The sequence below is a fragment of the Ammospiza nelsoni genome, chromosome Z (genome assembly GCF_027579445.1).
Source record: "Ammospiza nelsoni isolate bAmmNel1 chromosome Z, bAmmNel1.pri, whole genome shotgun sequence".
NCBI lineage: Eukaryota > Metazoa > Chordata > Aves > Passeriformes > Passerellidae > Ammospiza > Ammospiza nelsoni.
In genome coordinates, this window is record NC_080669.1 from 87256630 (window position 1) to 87283924 (window position 27295).

Consider the following 27295-nt stretch of genomic DNA (forward strand, 5'->3'; position numbering starts at 1 on the left):
ATTTAAAGAATGTGATACTGTATAATTTTCACACCCGTAAGACAACTGGGGAAAGGTGGAAAGCACATCTCCTTTTCAAACAGCCTTAAGAGTAACATGTAAATATGGAGTCAGTTACAGCGTGAGTGAACTCTCTTTGGGAGTGCCAGGGAGAGGCTGTGAGTGCCACGGTGCTCGGCCTGGCAACACTCAAGCAGATAAAATACTCAGCTGTAACTCAGACCTTGTATGCAAAGGGACTCGTGTCTCACACCACACCAAAGAAACCCAAATCTTGACATGTATGACAGTTAAAATCCTTGCAAACACTTGCGGGAATGGGTAACTGCATGAAGAGTTCATGTTAGGGTTTTTTTCCATATAAAAATATTAAACCAAACTTTGAAAAATAAATAAATATGCTTCATAAATGCTTGATAACTGCCAGCCTATGCCAACACTTGAAACACCTCGAATTCAGCAATATGAAAATAAGCTCTGTGGATAGCAAGTTTCAAGTCAAACTACATTGCTAAGGACTGCAGTAGAATTTATTTCTTTCTTCATTACAGTCTCTAAGTTAACTGATTCCTTCCATTATACCTGAAGGATGCTTCTGAAAATGAAGTGTTGTTGGTATTCAATCCAACTCATCAGCGGTATTTGCATTACACGTGGCTACAAACAAGGCTCTCTAAAGACTGCTAAAATCCACTTTTAACCATGGAACAACAGGAGTCATCATGTTTCAAAGACTTTTGATCACTTACATGCTCAAAAGCCATGTAGATGTGAACTAGTGGTGGCCTTGGCCACCCTGGGGGAATTTAATTTAGAGGGCTTTTCGGACCTAAACGATTCTGTGATTCCATGACTTTGAATCCACAGATTCAAATTGAAATTACTTTGGCCACTGGCTTTTTCAGTGTTAAAGCAACCAGGCACATGAGTATATTTTTTGTTAACACGCTATGTATTTTAACTAGCTACTGAACCCTACTTCCTACTGAAGTCACATTTCTGTGGATTATCATATTAATGCTTCAAAGTGAGGGTGGTATTTATTTCTGAACCAAACCCCCAAAGCTTTCATTCCCTTCTGGGATGATGCCGTTATTCGTTATTTTTCTTCCTGTAAGGTTTCAAACTACAAAGCCAAGAGTTCCCATACAATGCATTATGTCAGCAAGTATCTAACTTCAAGCACTGTAATAATCACAGTTTTTCCACAGTATTTTTCACATACTTTAGATCTTGCCTACACACAAGTTTGCACCATTTAATTAAACAGATTTAAATGATAGAAACTCCTGCTTGGACATACTTATTATAAAGTGGTGTCATCCAGTTTAGTTTCAACTCATTCTCACCAATTTAAGTAGCAAGGCTTACATTAATAGAAAAGCACCTGCATAAGGGTTTTCCCTGGCTCAGACAGACAGGTTTATAGTCCCACTGTAAGATTAGCCAGAGTCAGCTGAGTGCAGACATGTCTTTGACTGCTCACAGTTTCACAATGATAAGTTATTTTCTGACCACAAAGCCCATCAAAACTTTCAAGATCATTTTTTTCCCCCTGGAATTTTGATTACCCAAAATAATATTTCTCAAGGGACGCAGAGTATATTCTTCTCTACTCAAGGTCTCTGAGAAGCTGACCTCTAAAACAAATGCCTTCAAAAGAAACCTGAGTTATTGTCCATCACTTACAGGTCAGCTCATGGAAGCAGGGAAGTTTGACATCTTAATTGAGGGTATAAATTGTCAAAAGGAAATATACAATCCACAAATACTCTTATTCTTAGCATATGGTCAGTGTTCTGGAAAGGCCCAAAAAGCACTTGGTTTAAAACTTTCTTACACTTCTGTCACTAATCTGATCTTCTTCAGGGTAAGGGTTAACAGCAGCTGAGGGTCAGCAAAAGGAAGTCTGTGCTGTAGACGCCTGCCTAGCGTCAGACCTAAGGATGTATTAGACACAATCAGCTTCCACTGTAATAAGAACTTTGACCTTTGAGCCAGAAAAAAAAAAAAAAAAAAGAAAAAGATAAATATCAGGAAGAACTGTATGTATTTATTTTTAAGGAAGTTTTCTGTCTCTTGCTTAGTGCTGTGCCGTAGAACTCTGTAATGGAGTTGCTGATCTCTGTAACTCTTGTGTCCCTACCCCTTTATGGTGTCACATAGAGTTAATTTGTGAACTATTCCACCAAAAACTCCACAGCAGTAAAAGTGTTACAGCAGTAAAACAAACACAAGAAAGCTGTACATAGCTTTTAAAGCAGTTACAGATCTGCCCCACTTTAATTTGGATTATTAAAGACCACTGGTCTGGATCCTGAATCCAGCATCTTGCTGTGGCCAAATACCAAACACTCATGACTAAGGACAGCAGGACTGTGGAGGAAAAAAAACTGTAATCAGGAGCAATTCTAATAGAATATGGGGCAATGCATGGTTTCTTTGGATCAACGAGGTACATATATATGGAACACTTCCATTTTCCTTTGCCACCTGGGGTGCTGTGCAGGGCTGCCCATGTCCTGTCCCTGTGCAGGTGTGATGGCACCACTGACTGATCAATAGATGACATCTCCTCTCTGGGAGGAACACCTGCAGAAGCAGGAAAATTCTTCCAAAGAGAGCTCAGTACCCAAGCCAAGAAATCATTTAGGTTCCTTTGGTTTTGGAAACTTCACACGCACTTTCTTTTATGGCCATTCCTGATTTCTGATTTGCCATGAGCACAAGTCTGATAAGGAGCAGCTGAGGGAGCTGGGCAGGGGCTGAGCCTGGAGCAAAGGAGGCTCAGGGGGGCCCTTGTGGCTCTGCACAGCTCCTGACAGGAGGGGACAGCCGGGGGGAACAGGGACAGGAGCAGAGGGAACGGCCTCAGGCTGGGCATGGGCAGGCTCAGGGCGGACATCAGGGAAAATTTCTTTACCTAAAGCTCTGCCAATCCCTTGTTGCCAAGGGCAGTGTTGCAGTCCCCATCCCTGCACGGATTTAAAAGCCATGTGGATGAGGCACTAGGGGACATAGGTTAGTGGTTACCTGGGCAATGCTGGGGAAATGATGGGACTTGGTGGTCTTGGAAGGCTTTTCCAACCTAAATGAATCACCCGTGCTTGACATCCCTTGTTGAATTCACTGCCACTTCATTCAACAACCATCTCTTTTTTATGATAATTTTTTGTAGCTAAATTTCTGGTGCTGCTTCCCCAGGGTGATGTGCCAGAGATATAAAGCTGCTCTGGTCCACCTCCCAGGCAGTGTCTCTGCCATCACCATGATGACAATTTACTCTTCCCCTGTGCTCTGATGCCTCAGCGATTAGCAGCTTTTTTCAGTGAAACAAATGGAAGCTGATGGAGTTGGAAGTACATTGTTAATAGAAGAGGAAACCTATGAGAAGTGCTTTTAACACCTAAAGTGAAACTTGTTCTGTCAAGAGACTGAAGGCTTTTACCTCTGCTCCTTTTACATATTCTGTGAAATTTTAATGCCCATCGAACTCAAATGCACTTCAATAAATATTAAATTTTGTACCATATCAAAATTGTGAGAGTTGATGGCATAATGGCATGTCTGCATAGCACACAAAGAACATCTGACAAAGTGCACACTGATGACAAAATACTCATTGACATGGGGAGAAAAGGAGTGGGGGAAAAACACAAGCAGATCAGAAAATGCTCATGAAAAACAAATCTCCATCTTAAGTGGCTTAGGTAATGGGAATTTTTTTTTTTATAAAGCATTAAACATGGCCTCCCAAGTGTGATCATTCCATAAAACCAAATGTCAGCTTCCAGTCACTAGCTGGCATTTGAAACAAGTTTTCCCACTTATTGCAGAAGAGTTGTTGTTGTTATCTGCTGGCTAACTCCCCTCGAAATCCTGAGATAAGTCACAGGCTCCAGACACGGTCCTGCTTCTCTCACTCTCCTAATCCTGAAAGTACAGATAGGTCACCAAAGGGAAGGAAGGCAGCCTGAGAACTTTCAAAAAAAAAAAGAGAAAGAAAGAATGAGGCTAATTTTCACCTATCACTATGATCTCTAAATTGCCTTTAATAAGCTCCTGCAATATAGCAGGGAGCCTGGATTGTGGGCTGCACGTCTGCGAAGGAGACAGCTCTATCTCCACGCCATGGCTTCTGCCTCCATCCCGGGCATATTAACTCCATTTATCTCCTCCCACAGACTGAGGGAGAAATAACCAGCTCTTGATTTCAGCACCTGCCCTTTATCTCTCTATTTGTGCAGAAGTCTTCTAAAAGGCTAATTGCTCAGCTTGGAGTTTCTTGGCCTTCCACAGTACACAGCTAAAAGCATATGCTTAAAATAATGTTAATTATATTGTTTGTCTCCAGTCAGACTGCTCCAGGACTAGAAGGAAAATCTGAGTTAGATCTCCCATTTCCCAATAATTATTTGCTAAGAAAATGCAGGATATCTTTCCTAACACACACACACACACATATATATATATTTATATATTTATATATATATATATATATTTATCCATGACCTACTGCCACCACCCATGCTCACTTTGCATCCCGTGTTGCTTCCCACAGTGGAAGGGAGCAGGAGCACCAGGGTGTGCTCCCAAACTGATAAGCTCCATTATGCAGATGAGGATCGTGGCTCTAAGTGCTGTTATTTTTAGTTGACGTTGATTCATGTTTGAACTACGGGCTCAGCAACAGACTCAGAACCTGAATACATGTAGCACCTCTTGAATGCTCACTTCCTCGACAAAGGCCAAGATAAGCAACTTGGAAACATTCACTTGAAAACATCCGTGCATACATTTGGTACACACGAGAAAAAATCATCATTGTCTGAGCTGCAGGGAAGTGACTGAGTAAAAGCTCTGCCTCAGCCCTCATTTTCCAAATCACATCCATGTTTCAAGTGCCTCCCCCAGAGTGCTTCAGCTGAAGATGGTTATTTCTAGGAGGCAGGAATAATATCTCTGCGGGGTCTCTTGTACTTTACAGCACTTCAGAATGCAGTGGCAAAAGGCAAGGATGGCTTGAAAATTAGTTAGCAATTAACTGCAAAGTTGACACACACATATAGACATATTCTTGGGATTGAACTCCACAGCTTTGCGCATTGGAGTTACGTGTAGGTTGTGTCAACATAGATGCAACAGATTCCTAATTCCTCCAGACATTGTCCAAACTGGCTGGGGACAGCTCTGGGCCCTCAGCACAAGAGAGACACCGAGGGGCTGGAGCGTGTCCAGGGCAGGGAACGGAGCTGGGAAGGGGCTGGAGCCCCAGGAGAGGCTGAGGGAGCTGGGCAGGGGCTGAGCCTGGAGCAAAGGAGGCTCAGGGGGCCCTTGTGGCTCTGCACAACTTCCTGAAAGGTGCCATCAAAGCCAGAGTGGGTAGGGCAGCTCCCACCCATCCAGACTTGCCCAGAGAGTGTCATTAAAGACATAAGGATTAAAGCTTTCTCCTTTACTTAGCCGCTGAAGTGCCTCTGAGTTGCCAGAGCTATTGTGTAACTATATCTTCAGTCTGATCTTAATATGAGTTTGTTGAGCTTTAGAATAGCTTCCCCTGAAAACCTCAGACTTAAGTGGGAAGACCTGAGGAACAGGGAGACTCCCAGGAGAGAGGCACATGGACAGAGGGCACAAAGACTCACAAGGCCATTCCTATAGGAGGGAAACATGTGCTGCTCCTCATCACTACCTCTGCAAAGGAAGGATGTTATTTGTATGTACAAATTGATGCATGACAATACATACATACATACCTACCTATATATATATACAAACATCCCATCCCAAGATCAATGTCACCTTTTCTACATGGAAAAGTAACCTGCTCTGGCTAAACTGCTGCTCAGCAAAAGCATTAAAAAAGAAAGAAAAGAAAAAGAAAAAACAAAAAAGGGAAAAAATTGGGAAAAAAAAAAGAAAAAAAAAAAAAGGAAACCAAAGAAAAACAAAAAGACAAAACTCAGTAGGTGTAAATGGTCAGTATAGAAGACTCATGTGCCAGGCTGGCTTCCCTTTGTAAGTCTGTCCCAAAACTCAAGTGCTCCAGAGGAAAGGGAAGTCCTTCAAGCAACACTAAGCATCCTTAAAACTAGAAGTACTTGACTGTTTGGTGAGGACTTACAGAGCTTGGCACACACCAAAACCTGCTGGTTTGTAACTTTAAGTGGCAATATAAACATATAATTTTGAATACTGTATATCGTTAGTGCAGAAAATTGAAACTTGATGGGATTTCACTCCAGAAACAGCATTTCTGTAAATTGTGGCCCGACATATCAGTCAATGTGGCATACTCAGCAACTGAGAAAACCTTCATTTTTTCCTAAGCAGTGAGTTGATTTGGTGATGGCTTTGTGTCAAGAAGAGTGTAGCCTCAACATAAGAGCTTTTAATTACCTGCACATCAGAACAAGTTGTCATAGAAACCGCCGAAATTCCAGTGTTCCTCTGCATTCACACATCACCACACAGAAAGGACAACCTGAAGGGCTGGGTTTGGACCCAACAACTGCTCTGGTGTTACTCAGGCTATTCCTGTACTGTGGCTCAGGACTTGGACTCTAGACCGACCTCTCCTGAAGGAATTCAGCCTGAGTGACTGAAGATGTGCCATCTCAGGGACACGGGGAACTGCAGGAAAGACATTAGTATACGCAGCCAGCCAGAAAATTCCCACTGGGTGTTTTAAAATTACCAGCATATAAATAAATTACCAGCCATTGCCACTGGCTGTACAGACTCAGTGTGCCTTATCAGAGGATATTTTACTAAAGTTACCGCAAAAGAAATAGTGCTCTCACTCTCTTATCACAGAGTAGCAACAAAAATAGTTCTGCAGAAAACAGACAGTATTTAAAATACACTTGGCATAACAGAGAAACAAGATTCATCGTGTTTAAAAAACACACACAGCTCCCATTTGCTTACTTACCCACTTACACAGATTTCTTTATTGCAGTATTTAAACATCACACAGCCATTAATGGATTTTAGCCTCACAAAACCTGTCAAGTTGGTAAATCCCTCAAGAGATTTGAGAGGTTCTCAGAAAGGAATGGAGGGGACTGCTCAGGATTATACAGAAAGCTCATCATCATGTTGACCAGACTTACAAGTCCTGAACTGATTTTCCCTAGGTTGGGTAATTCTTAACTAAAGCCCTCCAAATTTATCTTTATAGCATTTAACATAGTACAAGACAAAGGTGCATGAGAACACTAGAAACAGAAAAATAACACTAGAGACAGAAAAATAAATTAATCAAAAGAGAGAATTACCAGTGTTTGGTTACAGTATAACTAAACAACAGATGGAGAGAGGAGCCTGCATCTTCAGGATACATTGAAGAAAACCTTAGCTTCAGCAAATTTTAATTCCTCCACACACTTCAATTTAATAACTAATCACAAAAACTCACCCAAACACTTAGCAGAAATTAGGAATTTAAATGAAAACATACACATATGGCAATCGACAGTGTAATCACTTATCAGTCACTACTGAGAGGAGAGATGATTTTTTGAAGTTACAGATATAAAGGGCATATATGTGTAATTGATAGGAACAGTATACTTTAAGTGATGAGGTCTTGAGCACTTACTCTTAGCCTGTCTTTGGGCAAAGCAACAGCTCCTTGCTTGATGATTTCCAGAACTCGCTCCACTGACAGCTCAGCTCCAGCTTGCTCTAATCGGGAGCTGAAAAAGCTGATCACCTGGAATGAAACATCACAGCACATAAATAAATAGAAGAGATCTTTGGATCAATTTGTACACAAAGCTGTCATCTTCTTTTTTGGCAGCGCTGCACTTCTTGAAGAATAATCACATTATTGCCTGTGTCACAGCCAGGGAGACTTTGTTAATGTCAAATTAGCACAACTCTCAGCTTCCTCTTGCAGTCATTTTTAAACAGACAGATGATTTTACAATATAACACACACAGCTGAATTAATAAATTTACATTTTCAAGTACTGTGCACTGACATATGCATATATTTCTTTCTGTCCATTCTGCCCATCAGGCTTTTGAGTTCTTCCAGTCTTTCTATGCTGTGAGCTACGTTGTGAGGTATTAAAGTGAAACCATTATTGTTACACTGTTAAGTATCTCAATATGAGAGACTACATTTCCTGGGAACTGTGTAGCACTCAAAGCCACAGCAAGTGGATAATGAGAAAGAGTCCACCAAACTCCTCTTCCACCCAGTATCCACCCCAAGTGCCACACATACCTTCCACATCCCGGATTCTAGGCCTAAGGAATCCTGCAAATTCCCTGTCATCTTCCAGACATCCCCCTAGTAAAGCCAAGCTAATTTTCCCCGTATTTCCCTTCCCACCTCCTTTTCTGTGACCCAGCTGGTCCTTGTTAGCTAAAACTTAGTCAGGTCAGGCTTTAACTTTTATCCCTCTTCAAGCTCAGTGGGTCACAGCAGAAGCAGACATCCCACTGGCAGTTATCCATGTGGGACATCAGAAAACTTCCATTTCTATAGCTCCTTTCATCCAAACAGAATATACTTTGCAAACCCCATACCTTATCCCAGGGAAACTCCTTAGTCACACAAGGGATCCAGGACTCAAAAACACAAAAAAGGTCTGGGGAAAAATTTCAACACCTACTTAGAATCCTCTGGAAGAATTATAAAAATACCAAGAGGTACTTGGTAAAGCCTGTCTACACCAGAGCACCTGGCTACCCCTGGGCTGGAGGCAAGCACAATGCTGATGGCAGGTTCTGCAAAATCCTGTGAGCTTTCAACACCCTCTGTGGAAAAATACTGATGTTCACTTGTATCTGAGTCACAGTCCCAGTCCATCGAGTAATCTTCGATAATTCTCCCAAGCAGAAGTGGGGAAAAGTGTATTATACTACAAAATCTCTGCTGAGCTCTCTTTGTTCTGTAGTGAGACACAGCTGGAGCCAGAAACCATTACCCTAATTATGCCTCCCAGCTCAGCTGCTGTTCATAAAACAAAGACAGCTGATGGCTTGATTACTGTGAGATTCAAATTTGTTGTTCCTGTTTGTGACTTCCCCCACAGAAAGCCCAGCCCTTGTTTTGAGCTGGAAGATTTGCTGGGATCTCTAGAAACTCTTGCACCAAGTGAATGAGGCAGAGGCAGACTAAAGTTGCTGGAAGTTGCTTTTTGGGGTTGTCATGGGCTTGTGGTGTTTGGTTTGGTTTTTCTCTCTGTTTTATTTTGTTTCTAACAACAGAAGTACACAAACCAGTCAAGAGAAAATTCAGGTTTAATCTTCTGTGCTGTCCCTACGATTATCTCCATACTTGAGCAGAAAGGGAGAATTTCACTGCCTCTGGCAGATGCTGCAGGTAGGCTTTTACATTCTTAGAGATAAGGACCTGGTGGAGCACTGTGATCTCTGATCCTTAGAAAAAGGGAGTAGGAAGATGTGCTGAGTTCATAAGCAAAGGAGCTGGAGGGAGGGACCAGAAACTACAGAGTAAAACAGCAAGAAAGAGCTTGTGCAAAGAGCGTGAGGACCTCAGAGTGAGGCTGACACGGTTTTGGCACAGAGTTTGGAACAAATTGCTGGTGGAGGAGACACGGCTCACAGAGGAACAAGCAAGTTGCCCACAGACTTTGAAAGAAAAAAACATCTTCCTGCATTCAACACTCCTCTGTTGTCAGTAATCACTGGTGAAACCCATCCTCGCCAAGGGCAGGCTCCTGCAGAGAATCCTTCCCAGTGGCACTGCCCTGTTAGCTCAAGTTCTGCTAAACCACAACAAAAGCAGAACTTAATATTTAGCTTTTAACCAAAAGGATAAAATACTATCATAATGCAAACATGTAAAAAAACTGAATGAAGCTCACAGATACTCCCTGAATTCTGACGTTTCCTATTTTGGGAAGTCAAACCCTCCAATCTTAACATGTTTTTGAAAGACTTATGTTTTTGTGGTAAAGGTACTAATCTTCTTCGGGTTATATTTCAAAAGAATAAAAGCAAGACAAGCTTCCAGTATTTTCAGGCTATGTCAGCATTTTAGAGAACTCAGAATGGCTATTTTTGATGTGTAGTTGATGACTAAAATTAAAAATGCCTACTTTAATAATGGTACTTATCTCTAGCAGTTATTTGCCTTAGTACTTCAAACAAAATAGAAATGAACTACCTCCCTTTTGGACCCTGAGAGCACAATACCCCAGTGAGACAGTGAGGTACCCATAAGTATCCCAATGAAGTAAGGAAACAGAAAAACAAAAAGAAAAATTAATGATTAATTATACAGAGGAAAATCTAAAGAAGGCATTTTCTTATTAGCTCCAGATCAGAAATAAAACCAAAAAACATCCAGTATTACGTCACTCATGCCCAAGCTCCCACCGATACAGCAGAGGGTCTAACACTTTTCCTACTAATCTAGTCTGATATAAAAAAATAAAAGCACAACATCATAATAAGGAAGAGTAGCCTTTTGCCTTGAAAGAGCTTTAATTATCTTCTACACTTAAGTAACAGAGGTGAATTTAAAATAAAAATGAAAATTAACAGATTTCCACTCCTTGTCCCATTGAAAGTAAAATTAACCAGAAAAATAAGCTGGGTGAAGAGTATTAAAAGAGTTTCAGGTTTTAGTACATGTTTTAAAACCAGCTGAGCATATGACTGTATGAATAGAAAAACCCCAAATCTTACAGCAAATAAACAAGGCTGAGAGATTATGTTTTCCTGGTACCCTGAAAATTAATTTTCTTCTTAATTACTTGGGCAATTGGTCTAAGAAAGAACTGCAAAGAAGAGTAAGAAGGAACTCCACAAGTTGCTGTGAATTACTCTCTTCCTAGTCATGCTGAGCACTGAAAGGCCTCTCCTTGAAGCAACATAACCCATTCTAAGAGCTCTCTCTCCAGTCTGGCTTCCATATTAGCAGAGATTAAAAGGCACATCTAATCCAGGATCAGACAACCCCTCATCAGGAATATCTGATGCCTGTCCAGATAAAAGGCATGGAGAGCCTTGCCCGGTGCAGAGTATAATCCTGGTTGTACCTTGGTCTATCCTAAGGTACCCAGACCTGTGCTACAATGGGCACAGGGGACCTGGTTTGGCCACCTCCAGCTCAGGCCTTGCCAGGGTTTCTATTAAAATACAATTAATACTTCTATATGAAAACTATGTAGTTTTCTACAGTGATTCCCAAAACTGGTATTAATCATAGACTCATGGAATGCTTTGGCTGGGAAGGGGCCTTAAAGATCATCCAGTGGATATCCCTGCCATGGGCAGGGACACCTTCCTCTATCCCAGGATGCTCCCAGCCCCATCCAACCTGGCCTTGGGCACTTTCAAGGACCCAGGGACAGCCACAGCTGCTCTGGGAAACCTGTGCCAGGGCCTCACTACCCCTGCAGTGAGAACTTCTTCCTAGAGATCAATTTTCCATGAGGAACTCATACTTTCTCCTTTTGTTTTCTAAACGGTAAACTTACAAGGCACAGCCAGAGATTAAAAGTACTACAAGATCAGAATGATTCAGAAACATTTTTCATTTAAAGGCAATATTTTAGGTTTTGGAGATTATTTTTGAGATTGTGAGAGAACAACCACAGTGTCTGTTATTTTCACCCAACTATTGTTTTCAATTGGGCTGCAAGGCTGAAGTAACAAAATACTTCCCTTTACAGCATGCCAACAGCAGAGCTATCAAGGGCAAAATGTTTTCTCCACTTGGATTCTATCAGCAGATGCTGAAGTGCTGTGAGGCCTGCGGCAGCCCAGGCAGTGCGGCTGCCTAATCAACATGACAACTACTCTCCTTCTCCTGCAGATAAAAATAACAGTACAACACGTTGCTGCCTCCTCTGCCTGCAACTGCAAAGGTCAGTTCTGAAAGACACAAGAAAAAATCACTTGGCAAAAAAATGAGGAAGTTTTGTACCTGTTTTTGTCAATTTTATTTCCCTTTGAAAGTGATTGAAAGAAACACTTTGAGAATTTTATTTCCAGCCACGTTCACCACTGGGAGAGTAATATGGTGTATTAATGGCACACCAAATGAAGAAGAAAAGAAGAAAACAAACCTCTCACTGTAAAGTACCACAGGATTAGCACTTCAACTAAGTAGCTTCCATAGGGAAACATAAATCACAGCTACATTTGGTATCCAGTAGTCATAGCTGGAGCCAATGAGAGGCAAAGCCAACCCTTGCTGATTTAAGAAGGGGTGAAACAGCTTCATGTGATTCAATAGCAGGAGAAACACAGGAGGTTAATCAGCAAACCTGAAGTACTGTATTTTTCAGAACCACCTTGAAATGAGGAGCATGTTCAAGGACACATGAGCTTTTCCAGGTATTCTGCTCTCCACTCCTAGAGTGTAGGAGTGAGGAAAAAAAATCAGGCAAAAAGAGCCCCCCAAAGCAAACAAACAACAACCAACAAAACCCCAACCCAAACCCACCAAAACCTTAGAGTATGTAGCCAGGCTCTGGTAATCAGCAGGATCAAGGTTTTTCGAATTTTAAGGAAAGCTATAAAAACTTAGTTTTTAAGTCCTGAAGGTCTTACAACAGGGGTTGCTATGCCAGAGTGAAGACAACTTGACTGATTTTAAAATCTAGTAGGGAAATGTCTTTGAAGAATTAAATTCCTTGTAGGAAATTGCATCAATTGAATCCTTTGCATCACTAAGCCATTGCTCCCAACCTCTTGATGTCTATCAGAGTATTTTGCAAACAAAATTCTAGCAGCTCCTAGTTAGGCCTGTTCCACCACCTGGTATCAGTTGCTCGCTTGTAGGAAATATGAGAGCAGTGAAAGCCAAGGAGTTCTCGCCGTGGCCATGAACCAAACACATCTTTAGGAATGATAAGTGAAGAGTCTCCACCAAATTCCTGACATATCTGAAGCGGCTGACCAAATTACAGACCACCTCTGAAGCGGAGGCATATAGACAGCTCCCAGATGAAATATTTCTGCACAAGGCCAGAAGAGGAACCATAGCATTCCTCTTTGTTCATGATTCAGAAGAGGAATATCCCATTTTAGATAAGCAAGATGCACTATCTCTTACTAAAATGGCTTTCTAAAATAAAAGGTAAAGTAATAGGAAGCAGAAGGTATTTTGATTTCAGTTTCTTCTGTACAGCATTAATGGTTCCCATATGTTCCCAATCAACTGGCAATGGTGATTTTTAGATTATTTATAAAAACACGGAGGCAAATAAGTAGTTTTCAATAAAAAGTGGCCACTATACTGATAACCCTTATACGTTCACCTATTTTTGCCTCAGTAATGAAGCACACAGACATTATGTGTATCTCCAGAGTAAAATGAATGGTCCAAATCCTGAGAAACAGCCCAAAGCTAATGTGGCCAGGTCTGTACTGACGGTAACCCGGGCAATTCCTGCTCTGATGTGAGCCCTGGTGGGGCTGCAGAGGTATGCCCACATCTACCTGTGCCTGTGCCGGTCTGTGCTCTGCCCCAGGGCCATGGTGCCAAACCCCAGAGGTCTCCAATGCTCAGTTCCCTGAAAACCTAACACAGTGCTTCATTATTGCTAACCTTGGAAAAGTCTTTCCTTATGACCTGTGAACCCACAAGTATGTCAAAGAGATTATTCCACTTCCCTTCAAAGCAGCATTTTATTTGAAAAATACCACATCACTTTAGCAAATCAGCACCTTCAGAGGTTCTGTTTTCTACACTCTTATTTCTACCTGGAATTTCCTTCATGGTGCCAGCTGAGCATGAGCACAGGTGTGCCCAGGTGGGCAATGGCCCCTGGGCTGTCCCAGCCTGGCTGTGACACAGCCCCAGCGCAGGGCCTGTCCCTGTGCCGGCCCTGCTGAGGCAGCTCCAGTGCTGGGGACAGCTCTGGGCCCTCAGCACAAGAGAGACACCGAGGGGCTGGAGCGTGTCCAGGGCAGGGAACGGAGCTGGGAAGGGGCTGGAGCCCCAGGAGAGGCTGAGGGAGCTGGGCAGGGGCTGAGCCTGGAGCAAAGGAGGCTCAGGTTGGATATTGAGGAAAATTCCTCCATGGAAAGGCTTGTCCAGCTCTGGAGCAGCTGCCCAGGGCAGTGGTGGAATCCCCAGTCTGGGGAGAGTTTAAAAGCTGTATAGCTGTGGCATTGGGGACATGGGACAGTGGTGGCCGGGGCAGTGCTGGGGAATGGTTGGACTCGATGGTGTTGAAAATTTTTTTCAACCTAAATGGTTCTGAGATTCTGAACCCAGAGTAATCCAGCTAAGAAGCAACCAGCATGATTTGGCTTAGAGGACATCTCTGTGTTATTCTTTGCTTGTATACACACACAGAATTGCAGCAGATGCCTTTTTCTATTTGCACCATCAACTACTCATTATTACACCCCAGTACACTCTCCAATTAATTCTTCTTCAAATTTTTAGCCTTTTCACCTCTTCCATGCTTCCTTTTGGTTGATGAGTACATTATGTCCAACTGAGTAAAAATAATAAGCATTTAAGTCTTTACATGTCATATCTATTTTATGGATTCTTGACAAGGCAAACTGGCAACTGTTCTGGTGTCCAAAACTCATTACAGACTTTACATGCTCTGTATTTTCATCTGATTTCTGACGCATTAAACATTATCACACTGTCTGTTAGTATTTCTCTATGAAATGCAAATCCGGACTACAGTTTACAGTCAGAGAATCTTTCATCAGCTGGTGGGCAGAATTTGCTGGAACAGAGGGATGTCAGAGTGACACAGTGCATAACAGGCACCTACTGCTCACGGGAATCTCTAGAGCTATCTGATGATTGGAATCATAGAATTCCAGAATGGTGTGGGCTGGAAGGAACCTTCAAAGGCCATCTAGTACAATCCCAATGCACCTTCTCCTAGACCAGTTGAACTGTAAGCCCCATCCAGCCTGGCCTGGAACACTTCCAGGGATCCAGGGGCAGCCACAGCTGCTCTGGGCGCCTTGTGCCAGGGCCTGCCCACCCTCCCAGCCAAGAATTCCTTCCCAATATCCCATCTGTCCCTGCCCTTTGGCAGTGGGAAGCCATTGCCCCTTGCCATTATCAAAAATTACACTCCTGGTTCCACAGCAGCATGGGTACAGATAATCCAAACATACTTTGCTGTTTATGACCAGAGAAAGTACCAAGAGAGAGAGCCAGGATGCAGCAGAGCCCCTGCGCACACACTTGGGGAGCTTCAGAAAGGTAATTTTTCTTGACCACTCTTGCATTACCAAAAGTCTCAACATTTACCATTTCTATCTACAATCTACACAATTTGGGCCACAAAATTTCTTTGATCACAACAGCCTGAAGGCCAACACAGCTCCCCAATATACTGGAAGTTGGTGGGTCCATCGTCTTCTGAATAACCAGCCCTGGTCACAGGAAAAGCCTGGCCAGCTCACTATTCTATCTGAAAACAGGCTGGGATGGATGCTGAAATAAGAATATAAGAGCATGTCATGAACACGGAGACCCTCCCCATGAGTACATCCTCCCAGCTTTCAGCAACATACACTTTAGAAGTTTATTGAGCCAAATCTTTTAAGACTTTTTTCTGACTCCTTTCAGAGCACAGCTACATTTCAGACATCCATGGAGTCCCATACAGCTGTGAGGATGGAGCTCCCAGCTCCACCACTGCAGAGAAAAGCCTGGTAAGCTCTTGGAAACAGAAACTCATTTTGGTTCTTCTCAGATCCTGCCCATGTGGCTCCCAGACAAGCTCCCTGCAATGTGTACAGTAAAACTGATATGATTTGCCACTGTTTCAAGGGACAGCAAGACCAGTTAGAACATTCTGGCTGTAGCTCACATGAAAAAGACTGGTTCTGTATGGTGCTGCCAGTACTGTTTATGAAGTGCAGGACGTGACAGGGTAGACAAGGAGTCAGATGAATCTCATCTTTTATTCAGATCTACAAGCCTGACAGCTCTTACCACTTGCCAGATGGTGACAGGTACATTTAAAAAAAAAAATTTTAAAAATTTCTTTTTTTGACGTCCTCGCTTCTCTAACAAAGGAGCTATTTAAAAATTCAACATGCTCCCTTGGAAAGCTTTAAATAGTTTCTGAATGTAACTGGCATTATGCTGTAACCCAATATTAAATAGTTTTGGGGAGGAATTGTTTAAATTGTTGAGGAAAACCTACATTTAACTGTTACAAAGGAAAGGACGTGCTGCTGTCTGTGGGAGGCACAGGGCTGCAAGCAGAAGGATCTGGCCACCATCAGTTATCCTGGATGTGGGCAAGTAACCAGAGAAGGTCCCTATCTCAGTCAGGAATGTAGACAACTGTTATCTTCAGTGCACCATATCCTCTTTACACAACTTGAAGACATCTTGTTCTAATCATCCAGACAGTATCATGCTGCCTGTAGTCTGCAGCTGCTGAAAGTTTGGAGAGTTTTGAGCCTCAAGTTCTCCACTCCCCAAACTCTTGCATGACCAGCAAATGTGAAGAGAGAACAGAAGAGGAAGGAATAGGTACAGAGCAGGATTTCAGTTTAACATTTTAAATTATTTTCCTTTATGGGCAATCAGATATCTGTCAATCTCCTGTAATTAAAAGCACATCAAACCAAAACCTCTTGATTATGAGGCACAATAATATGTTATTCACTGCATTCAGAGACTTAGTACCCTGCTCAGCCCTCCCTTCCAGTATTTTGCACCCAGTGGTCATAGTGTGGCTTCAAACATTGCTCAGCTCTGCAAATATTGACTAGAAGACAGGGAAAAATTTGTAACGCTTTGAATTTTTCTAGCAGAAGCTCAGGCTCTCCATATGAACCTTAAAACTACTCTCAGATGCAGAAATAATTAATAATTGTTTCCCAAAGTCAAGCTCCACAGAGTCACACTAGTAACAACTTCTTATCCATACCTATTTTCTTCTGTTTTCTTCTAAAATGTTTCCCTGTGCAAGAGGAAGGCTGCTTTGAAGAAAACACTTGGCAGGTGGAAACAACACACATTCAGACAGGAAATAAGACAGCTGAATGTCTGCTCTTCAGTTATTTAAAATTAATTCCCCATAATCATTAATAGGCTGGTGAGAGGAGTAAGAGAAAAGAAAAAAGACTGTTTGATGATGAAAATTAGCTTTTGCTCCCCTGAAAGGCAGGTTTCTAACAAGGGGCAGTCAAGAGAAGCTGACATTGTTCTCCCTTTGGGGGGGTGAAAGATGTGTCACAGTTTGGGAATTCCTTACCAGAGGCATCTCAAAATCCTTCTGATTCTCCTGAGTTAAAGATGTGGGATAGGGCTGTTAAAGAAATTAAAAGGTTGGAACTAAATGACCTTTAAGGTCCCTTCCAACCCAAACCACCCTGTGTTTCTACGCTGCCCAGAAGGCGTGTGCAGGCCCAAAAAACAGACAAGAAAAATTCAACATTTTAAAACAAACTGGTAAAAAACGATAAATATTTTCCACCTCTCAAGAGTAAGAAGAGCTCAGATAACCAAGTGTAACCATCTCTGAAGTCAGGTACCACTCACCAGGTCTATATTTTGCATGATGTCCTGGAAGGAGGGGTGAGTCCGAAACTGCTCGAACAGATCGCGCTTGTAGAGAAGAGCGTACACCAGGTTGGGGTTGTGATGGAGGGAGTTGGTCAGGCAGGAGTTGATGATCTCCAGCATCATCCGGATCACTTCCTCAATCACATTCAGGTCTTGTGCCTTTAAGAAAGGAGTGGAAGGTCAGTGTGCCCTCTTCCATTGTAAAATATTGAGTAATAAAGGCAGTGCAAAGGTAATCATTACCAATAAAGCTATTAGCTGGTAATGTTTCTATGGTGAGCAAATCTGGCATCCATGTGTCTGGAAAGGAATCTGTTTTCTCCAGTAATCATCAAAATTTTAATTGAAATGCATCATACTAGTACTCAGCCTCATAGCTTGATTCTCCCAACAGGAGCCATGACATAAAGCATTACCATATTGTAATCAGTCAGATTCATAAGGGTTAAGTGAACACAGTCTTTTCAACCCTTCCTATTCTAAGTAAAAGCACTTCAGCATATAATTAATTTATTACATTTTCTGTTGAGCCCCTATGCAGGAAGGAGGGATAGGGAAAAGGGAGTAAAAGTAACAGAAATAAAAAGCAGTGGGTGAAAAAGCAAAGGCAGGAGAAGAAAAACTGACTGTATCAAACATCACTGCAACTTCAACATCTGTCACTGTTACCAGACTTTTCCTCTTTGACTCTTTTTTAAAATTTTTTTTTGGCATTGAAGAACACTTGCAACAAATGAAAAAAAGGAATCTCCTTTTGTAGTGCACTAAGCTTTCACACTAAGATTAACTTGTAGAGCTTTTCATTTTGTCAGTGCATTTGACAACTCAAACCTCCTAAGCTGAACAAGCTGGCATGTGAACTCCTGCCACCTGCCTGGATTTCCCTCCTTGAGCTCCACATCAGGATATCTCCAATACAGTTATTCTGACTGCAGAATTGTCTGTCCTACCTTGGAATAGGGTAAGAAAAGGACTCTTCTACCTTGTTTGTATCATTTAGGTTGTCTCCATCACATCAAAAACTGTACTGTGAGACTTTACATGTCTGGCAAGAATGAGAACCATACTAAACCATCTTGAGCTTTTCTGCTGGGTATGAACAATGAAACTGCTGATACTTCCTTTTGCTGACTGCCCACGAAGTTCACTTTCTGAGTTATCATAACGCACTTAAATTCTTCACAAAAAGGCAGTACTTAGAGCATTTTCTTGGGCTGTCATTCAATCTGCACACAGTTATTTTCTACTATTAAGCAGCACTGTAGGAATTGTCATGTGGCAGATGTATGCTCTCTCTAAGACAGAAGAGAATACAGGAATTTTCATTATCCTGTTTAGACTCAAAAAGAGCAAAATTCTTTGCTACCACTTTGCTCTGGCTGATTTCAATGGGAAGCAAGGTGCATTTCTTCCTAGAAGTGTAGCTCACAGAATCCCAGAATGGTTTGGGCTGGAAGGAACTTTAAAGCTCAGCCAGTTCCACCACAGCTTCACTTCGAAACCTGTGCCAGGGACCCCCACCCTCACAACAAGGATTCCTTTCTAATATCGCATCTGTACCTGCCCTCTGGCAGTGGGAAGCCTTTCCCTCTTGTCCAATCTTTCTGTCCCTTGTCCCAAATCCCTCTTCTAGATGGCCCCGTAGAAGGCAGCACCATGCCCGTAAACTGCTGCTCCATTTCTTTTGTGACACTGAGGACCATGGAGAAGTGAGATCCAATCATTATTCCCACACTACAGTCTGGTTATCCCCAGCCCTTGTCTTCTACATGTACAAGGGAGATTTAAGTGGAAGTTTTTTGGAGCTCTTGTTTGAAGAGGAATATCTTGTGCATGCATTCCAGTAAAATTCCTTCTTTAGCAATGATACCTGATAGTGAAGGTTGCAGATTTTTTTCTGAATGTAAGTATCTCCTATTTTTAATGACTTTGCCACCTAAATTAGCATTGTAGTGTAGCTAACAATGACGGCAGAAACCCTTACAAAGCTGATTGCTGTCAATGGGATCACATTCTTCTATGACAGAAATAATCTTTACTTTCAAAATGCAGGTGGATTCTCTGCCTGTAGTTACCTAGCTATTGTGCTATGAAACAGCATCCCAGGCAGGTGTTGTCAAGGGTATGTAATGGAAAATATTAGACAAAAATAGAAATAACTGCTTCAGCTGGCATCTGAAGAAAAATCCAGACCTAACTCACCTGGGGAATAGTGCTTGCCTATCAGATTTACTGCAGAATATGCTGTGTTATGGTATACTTTTAAAAACTCTGAGCACTGGCATACTTCTGCCCCCAATGCAGCGGGGTGAGCTAGTGACCGAGACACTATCCTAAAATACAGAATAGATGACTTTCACAGAAATATTATGATTCCAAATCAAGTGAGATCTGTCCAGTTACAGAAAGGTAACAAACCACACAACCACTTTTCAAAAACTAAATGTTTTTTTTAATAAAAGGTGTGTTCAGATTAAACCCCAGGCATACAGCTAATTGAAAAAGAAAGCATTGCTAACCGTCTTCCAATAGGGTGGAGACTCTGCTAATGACAGGCTTCAAACAATGAAAAGGTTCAGCGGTTATTACACAGTAACTAAATTTAACATGTTTAAGAGCTAATGGACAGAATCAACCATCTGTATTTCAGCTGCTACATTGCAGGTGCAGAATCTGGGAACCCCCAAGAAGAAAAATAGGAGATATAGTGAAGATTTTTACTCACAACTGACTACATGAGAAAGAATTTATAAGAAGAACTATGTCCATAAAAGACAGAGAAGTGGCACTGAATCCCTGTATTGCACATACATCATAACTGTCTGCTCCTATAATTAGAGATTGAATCATTCCTAAGGGTTTAAAAGTTTTCAAAACAAAGGAAAAAACAAGCATAAATCCAAGGACAGCATTTGGATAAGAAAGTGGAGAAATGCTGATAAAATGCCATGTGGTTTTGTTGCTCTGTATCATCAGTATCAAGCTACAGACCCACTGCATCCAGACATAGCATTAAGACAGGTATAAATAAAGTTATATTAACATTTTGTTGTTGCAGTTTATCACCTTGTGTATTACTTTCAGAGCAGCTGAACACAGCTGAAATGCTGAATGTGTGTGGCCAAGGCACAGACTAACACATCATCCTCAGCAGAGAGGATGCTTAAATCCTTGTAAGACCATTTTTTTACTGGATTAGCTGTTATATGAAAATAAAAGTCAAATATTGATTTGTGAAATGTAGACATGCTTCAATCTATTGAACAGTACATTTAAAGAAGAGGAGTTAAAAGTTTCCTATTGCTTACAATTGACAAATTCAGTGTGGCACTCACGTTTAAAATTACTACAATATTCCTTTACAAAGCAGGGCTTAGATAATGCCTCTGTCAATATCAATGTATACCACTCCTCCCCCACCTATTTTTTTGCTTATTCCCATAGAAATAATTATAACCATAATTAAAAAGAAAAGTGGAAGCTAAAAGCTCAGTACCAACTCTGTGAGACTGAAATCATGCCTGCAAAGGGGATGGGAATGTAGGCACAGCTTTTGCATTACTGTGGGTAATTCTAGGTAGTCACTTAATGTCCTTTCTCAGGAGAGAAATTAAATGTGGTGCTTTTTTGCAAAGATTCTAACTTTTAAAGCAAAAAGACAGATGTTTGGTCATGTTCTAGATGCACAAGGGATAAACCAACCTGTGACAGCTAAAAGACAGCCATGTCTTTTACATACATGCCCAGGTACACATCTGGGTAGTCTTTTGGTAAAAGGAAAAAACAAGTAATCGTGCCAGAAAAAAGAGGATGGAAATAAGCTGAGAGGATGCGGGGGAAAACATGATGAATGAGAACATTATCTGGGGAAAAACAATTTGAGTTTGATAAACACTATCAAGGAACACACAAAAGTTCAAAGCCAAGGCAAATGATAGGCAGAGCTGGATGTTCCTGGATATGACCATCCTGGAATATTGTTGCTTTCTTCACTGCAATACAGTTAATAATTAACATGGTATCCTCCTGGGCAAACATTTCCACAGAATTAAATACTTACATCCTGATGTGTAAAACCACTTGGAAAGTCTATGGCTTTTAAATATCAAGAGAAGTCAAGCAGCCTAACCATGAAACCCCAGGCATTTGCTCACAGTTAGTTCCTTACAGACATATTTATCCATCAAAAAACAAATCACTGTCAACAGAGGATGCAAAAACTCAATGTCACATAACGCCTCTTTAATTTATGGTGCCCCATCTCCTGGTTCCCATAACGGAACATTCTGAGTGCTCATCCTTTTAATTCAATTTGACATTGAATTTATTTTAATTATTGTGACCATAAAAAACTGATTTTAAAAGTTCTATCATGAATGAATGCAAATCTCCACCCTCTAAATGTTACCAGTTCTGAGGAGATAAAGGGAGGCATGTCTTGTGTAATTCAGCTTAGTGTTGCATAACCATCCCTCATGATTTGTACTGTCTAATATAAACAGAGGCAAAATTATTCAGCTTTCTGTTTTCTTTCCTCCAAAGTTAATTTATATAGAAAATAATAGCTGGTTGAAAAATCAGAATTTTGGTGCCTTGTGATGCTATGAAATGGCATCAATAAGCAAAGGTGGAAATGTGTTTCTCTTCCATGATGAAATTAGCTCCTTGATTAGCCCATTTTTTGACTGGAAGGCAAGCACTGCCCTTTTTCAGTGTGGTCCCCAGGGTATTGCACAGCATGCATGGTGACAGATTTCTTCAAGATATTTTGCATTTTTGATCACTAACCCAGGAAGATATGCAGCACACTCAGTCACAGCTGGCACAGGTTTCCAGAGCAGCTGTGGTTGCTCCATCCATGGATGTGTCCAAGGCCAGGTTGGATGGGGACCCTGGGATAGTGGAAGGTGTTCCTGCCCATGGCAGGGGACGAACAAGATCAGCTCTAAGGTCCCTTCCAACCCAAACCATTCAGGGATTCTAGTCCATGATTCTAAGAAGCATTAGTGAACAAACTTAAGTATCATATAATGTCCACATGACAATTACAAGCTTCAGACTATATATTATAGATATGATCATATATTTCTTTATAGCAAGCTGAAATTCACTTAAATGCAATGATCTGGTTTTCCTCCCCTTTACCTGGATATACAGTAAACCCCAATCTAAAGCAATGAATAATTGTAAGCCTAAAGAAGTCTACTTTTAAACTTGTTTAAAAATTGGAGATCTAACAGAGCAACTTTTCCTTTGTGGCAAGATCCATGTGAATGGAGTTATGCACCATATGACAATGGGTGCAGACACCCAGGTCACTTGTGTGTACTAAAAAAAGCCTCATTTCTCACTGTGCATTCACATCACAGCAATTTTCCAGCCAAATTATACTTCCAGCTAAATAACTGCTAATTATATAGTTAGCAAAATAAGCAGGAAGAAGCTTATCTGCCTAAAAAAAAGCAAAACCTGAGCAGGGATTGGTAAGGGAGTATGCTACAACTGCACAATGTAAATAGGGTAAAAGAAAACAACAAGACAACATATTGTGCTGAAGTCTTAATTCAAAGAAACCTGATGAAATAAAGTGGAAATGTCACATGTAATTGCAAAAGAAATACTTGAAGGAAATGCAAGCTGACAAAAAAAAACATGTCCTAACACACTTCTAAACTTAACTGCTTATGACAATGAATGGCTTTTAGTGAGTGGGAACTCGCTGCCAGTAATAAAATGCTTTGACATTTGAATTTTCAAAAGTGCAAGCTGCTTTGTGTCAAAGCTTGGTGGCTTTAGCTCATTCTGACCAACACTGCTGGTCCCTCTCCAGCGGAGCCAGGAGTGCACACAGTGTGCAAAAGCTGTGAAGCAGCTACTTAAAACAGCTGGACATGATGTAACAGCTTCCTTCCCAGGAACTCCACAATTCACAGAAGGAAAACCATCTCGGACTCACCACTCTCCCTGCTAGGTCTGAGTGACCCCTTAAGGACATCAGCTCCCTTTGCCTCTCTTTGCAACTCAGAAAATCCCAGGATGGTTTGGGTTGGGAGGAACCTTAAAAGCCATCTTGTTCCATCCCCTGCCATGGCAGGGACACCTCCCACTGTCCCAGGCTGCTCCCAGCCCCATCCAGCCTGGCCTGGGGCACTGCCAGGGATCCAGGGGCAGCCACAGCTGCTCTGGGCACCCTGGGCCAGGGCCTGCCCACCCTCCCAGCCAGCAATTCCTAATTCCCAATGTGCCAAAATCTGTGCCTGCCCTCTGGCAGTGGGAGCCATTGCCTGGGTGCTGTCCCTGCCTGCCTTGTCCCCAGGGGCTGTGCAGCTCTCCTGGAGCCCCTGGAGGCCCTGGAATGTCAGGAAGGTCTGCACCATGTCTGTGTTGCTGCATCCACATTGCGGGACCACCCATCATCTTCAGAGCTGAGGCTGAAGGCTTCATATAGATGTAGGAATAGAGAAAAGGTGAGGGTGGAGGCTGCACAAGCAACTGTAATTATGGCTGTTCTCCATGCTAAGCCCCTGTCTGTGATGACTCACTATAGCTCTTCATCTGTAGTATTTTCAGTGAGATTCAACAATTTGTGAACATAAATTATAAAAAATTATAGTCATAAACAACTACTTCCTTCATGACGCAGATATGACTATAAAGGCAATTTTGTCAGCAATGAAAAAAAAGAAAACCATACATACCCTGCACAATTAACAGATATCAAAAGGACTAAGAATGCAAAATTAACCCCAAACAGACAACTTCTGTGATTTTTTTCTACCAGGGAGAAACCAACAGGAAAAATTTGGTAAATTGTTTCATATCCATAAGCTGCAGCCACACACAATAGAGCTGAACAGACAGTTTCAGTTCATTTTACATTACTTTTTCTTTTCATCTGGCTTTGTACATACTAAAGAATACTTCAATGAATTATGCTTTTGGACATGCAGTAGTTACTACTTCTGCCTGTAATGAAGCTATTCCAGATTTCAGGGTGGTGCCCCTCAATCTTTTGTGAAGAATAGACAATACATGCTACAGGGAATTTCACCTTGATAACATAATTTATCAGCATCCACAATTGTAATTATATAAATTTCCCTTTCTCTTTTCTGAGGAATATCTATAGTTAAATATTTTCAAATAATTTACTTTATTTTTAGTTAGTTTAAGAGAAGCATATGTATCTTGTTTGTATTAGCTTTGGGGAGCTTCCAAGAGAGCTGTCTGAATTTCCTGCACTTTCAGCAGAAAATAAAACCTTCAACAAAATAAACTTGCTCTGCCAAAGGAGTGGAAGAACAGAGAGGAATGAAGGAGGCTCACAAGAAAGCTGTTCTTACCCTCAGTGAGCAAAGCAACTTCAAAGCCAAGCCTTTGGTGACCAGAATCTTATCTTTATCTCTTTTACTAGCAATACTCTTTGGCTGTTCTATGTCAAGCTTAGAGAACTTTTGGTAAAGTAGGTACTACGTGAAAAAATGCAGGGCCTATGGTGATTATAACCTCAAGTATTAACCCTGCCATCTCTGATCACTGCTTAGAAATGAAAGCACTGCTGTCACACAGCAGAGCTGTTTGTTGCCAGACACTTGGCTAAATAAACTGTCCATCCTGACATTCCTCCTCTCCTTCCCAAGCAACTGGCAAGCTGAGCCAGCCTGTGTGGGAGCACACTTCCCACAAGGAACACAGCGTTTCCAGCCCATATCCCAATGCCAACACCCACCACAGCCCACGACAAGGAGGAAATGCCATAGTGTGTGTCCTGCCCCAGAGGAACAGGCCCAGGAGCAGTCTGCTCCAAAGGAAAACACACCACAGGACACCTGCCAAGGCAGCAAGCCCAACTGCTTTCCTGCTCCAAAACCCTGCTTTCCCAGCCTGCACTGGCCCAGGAAATACTCAGCCGTTTCTGAGGACACAAATATAACCCAGGGAAGGTGCAGCTGCTTCATTGGTACTTCTTACATGACTTCACCATACTGTGTTTATTATCCAGCTGACCTACAGCTAACCCACTGCTCATCTCCTGCTCACCCCATCACTTTCATCTCTTCTTCCATCCATGCCCTTCCTGTGTTTGAAATTCCAATCCTAAACCACTTCACTTTGAAATATTTTAACTTATCCTCCACTTCCTTCAAAGTCAGGCTCCAGAATCAATCAAAAACTACTATAAAACTGCCCAGATTCCTTCAGTGCTTTACTGATTCTTGGTGATGCCGCAGTCTCACAGCCCTGTGTCCTTTTTACCTGTTTACTGAGGATTTTGCAATTTCCAGAGTCACAGAAACCCAAAATGGTTTGGTTTGGAAGGTTTATTGGCAGGGACACCTTACACTAGATCAGCAAATCAAATCAAATAACCTGATTTTCACCGAACTAGCTTAGAAAAGGCAAATTACTCTGGAAGACATCTACCCAGGGTCAAGCTTCAGAGGCTGGTCTAAGCCCCCAAGAAGCTTCAGCATAAGGGGATCCACCACAACAGCCAAAATACCTGGAAGTCACCAGCTGGGAACTCTAACACTCAAAGACACTATTCCCAAACCACATGCAACAATGACAACAGAATGCAAACAGTATTTAGTAAAACTGAACCCAATCATTGTCTAAGATCGCACAAAACCTGGGAAGCAACTGCTACTAAAAGATGACAACATTAAAATTAAAACTGTGAATTTTTATTTAGTCATACCATGCTTGAAATACTAATGAGGTTTTGTTGCTGTTGAAAGGAAATGAAGATTTCTCCATTTCTCTACGAAACTTAGCAGTATTCCCTAGAGGTATGGGAAGATTTTGTTTAGTTTGACTGGCAGAACAAGAAAGAACAAGTCCCATATGCAACCCCAACTCCACCATACAAAGGTAAAATAGATCATCCTGATACAGGCTTTAATTAAGAGAACCAATCTACCCTGAGGAGAGTTCGAGGACTTTAAAGACATTCCTCAAGTGAAAAAGTTTCTGATTTCAGCCCTACACATTCAGCTTAGCTGCAAAATGTCACCAGCAAAACTGTTTGGAGAAGATACACAGCAGTAAGTGCTGCAAGAACTGAAACCTTGACAATTATCATGGAATGATAACCATCACAGGACGGTTTGGGCTGGGAGGGAGAGAGACCACCTTGCTCCACCCCCCCTGCCATGGGCAGGGACACCTCCCACTGTCCCAGGCTGCTCCCAGCCCCATCCAGCCTGGCCTGGGGCACTGCCAGGGATCCAGGGGCAGCCACAGCTGCTCTGGGCACCCTGGGCCAGGGCCTGCCCACCCTCCCAGCCAGCAATTCCTAATTCCCAATGTGCCAAAATCTGTGCCTGCCCTCTGGCAGTGGAAGGTATTTCCCCTTGTCCTGTCACTCCATGCTCTTGTAAAAAGTACTTTTCTACTTTGTGGGATCCCATCAGGAGCAATGCAGGTCTCATATAAGACAAAGTTTCCAATTTATGCATTAAACCCAACAGTAGTATTAATAGCAATGTAAATAGTACCTACTGAAATCTGTAGATCTTAATGTGCATCTTAGAGATGATTTCTGATGAGTCCCTTTGAAGCAAGTGAGTGGTTCTCCAAAAAGGAGCAAATTTAACAATTTACTATGAAGATACAGTTGCTAATACAGGCATTCAGTTTTGTGTTTGACTTCATAGTTAACTCCAGATTTAAGCACTCTTACCATATTTTAATGTTTCTTTCGAATGGGCTCTTATTCTTTTTATCCTATGTGATGTTAATTGAAATACAGAAACCCATATTTCTATCATGAAGAAGAATAAGATGGCA

The 27295-nt window shown here is 41.8% G+C and overlaps 1 protein-coding gene across 2 annotated transcripts in view; it reads right to left on the reverse strand.

The window, feature by feature from the left end:
* Positions 1-27295, reverse strand: part of DYM (dymeclin) — a 210015-nt gene that overhangs the window by 26929 nt on the left and 155791 nt on the right. For both annotated transcript variants that reach the window (XM_059492245.1, XM_059492246.1), the window contains 2 exons: positions 17480-17662; positions 7604-7717 (listed from right to left, as the gene is read on the reverse strand). In XM_059492245.1, coding sequence (XP_059348228.1) covers positions 7604-7717; positions 17480-17662 — 297 coding nt within the window. The remainder of the gene's footprint in view (positions 1-7603; positions 7718-17479; positions 17663-27295) is intronic.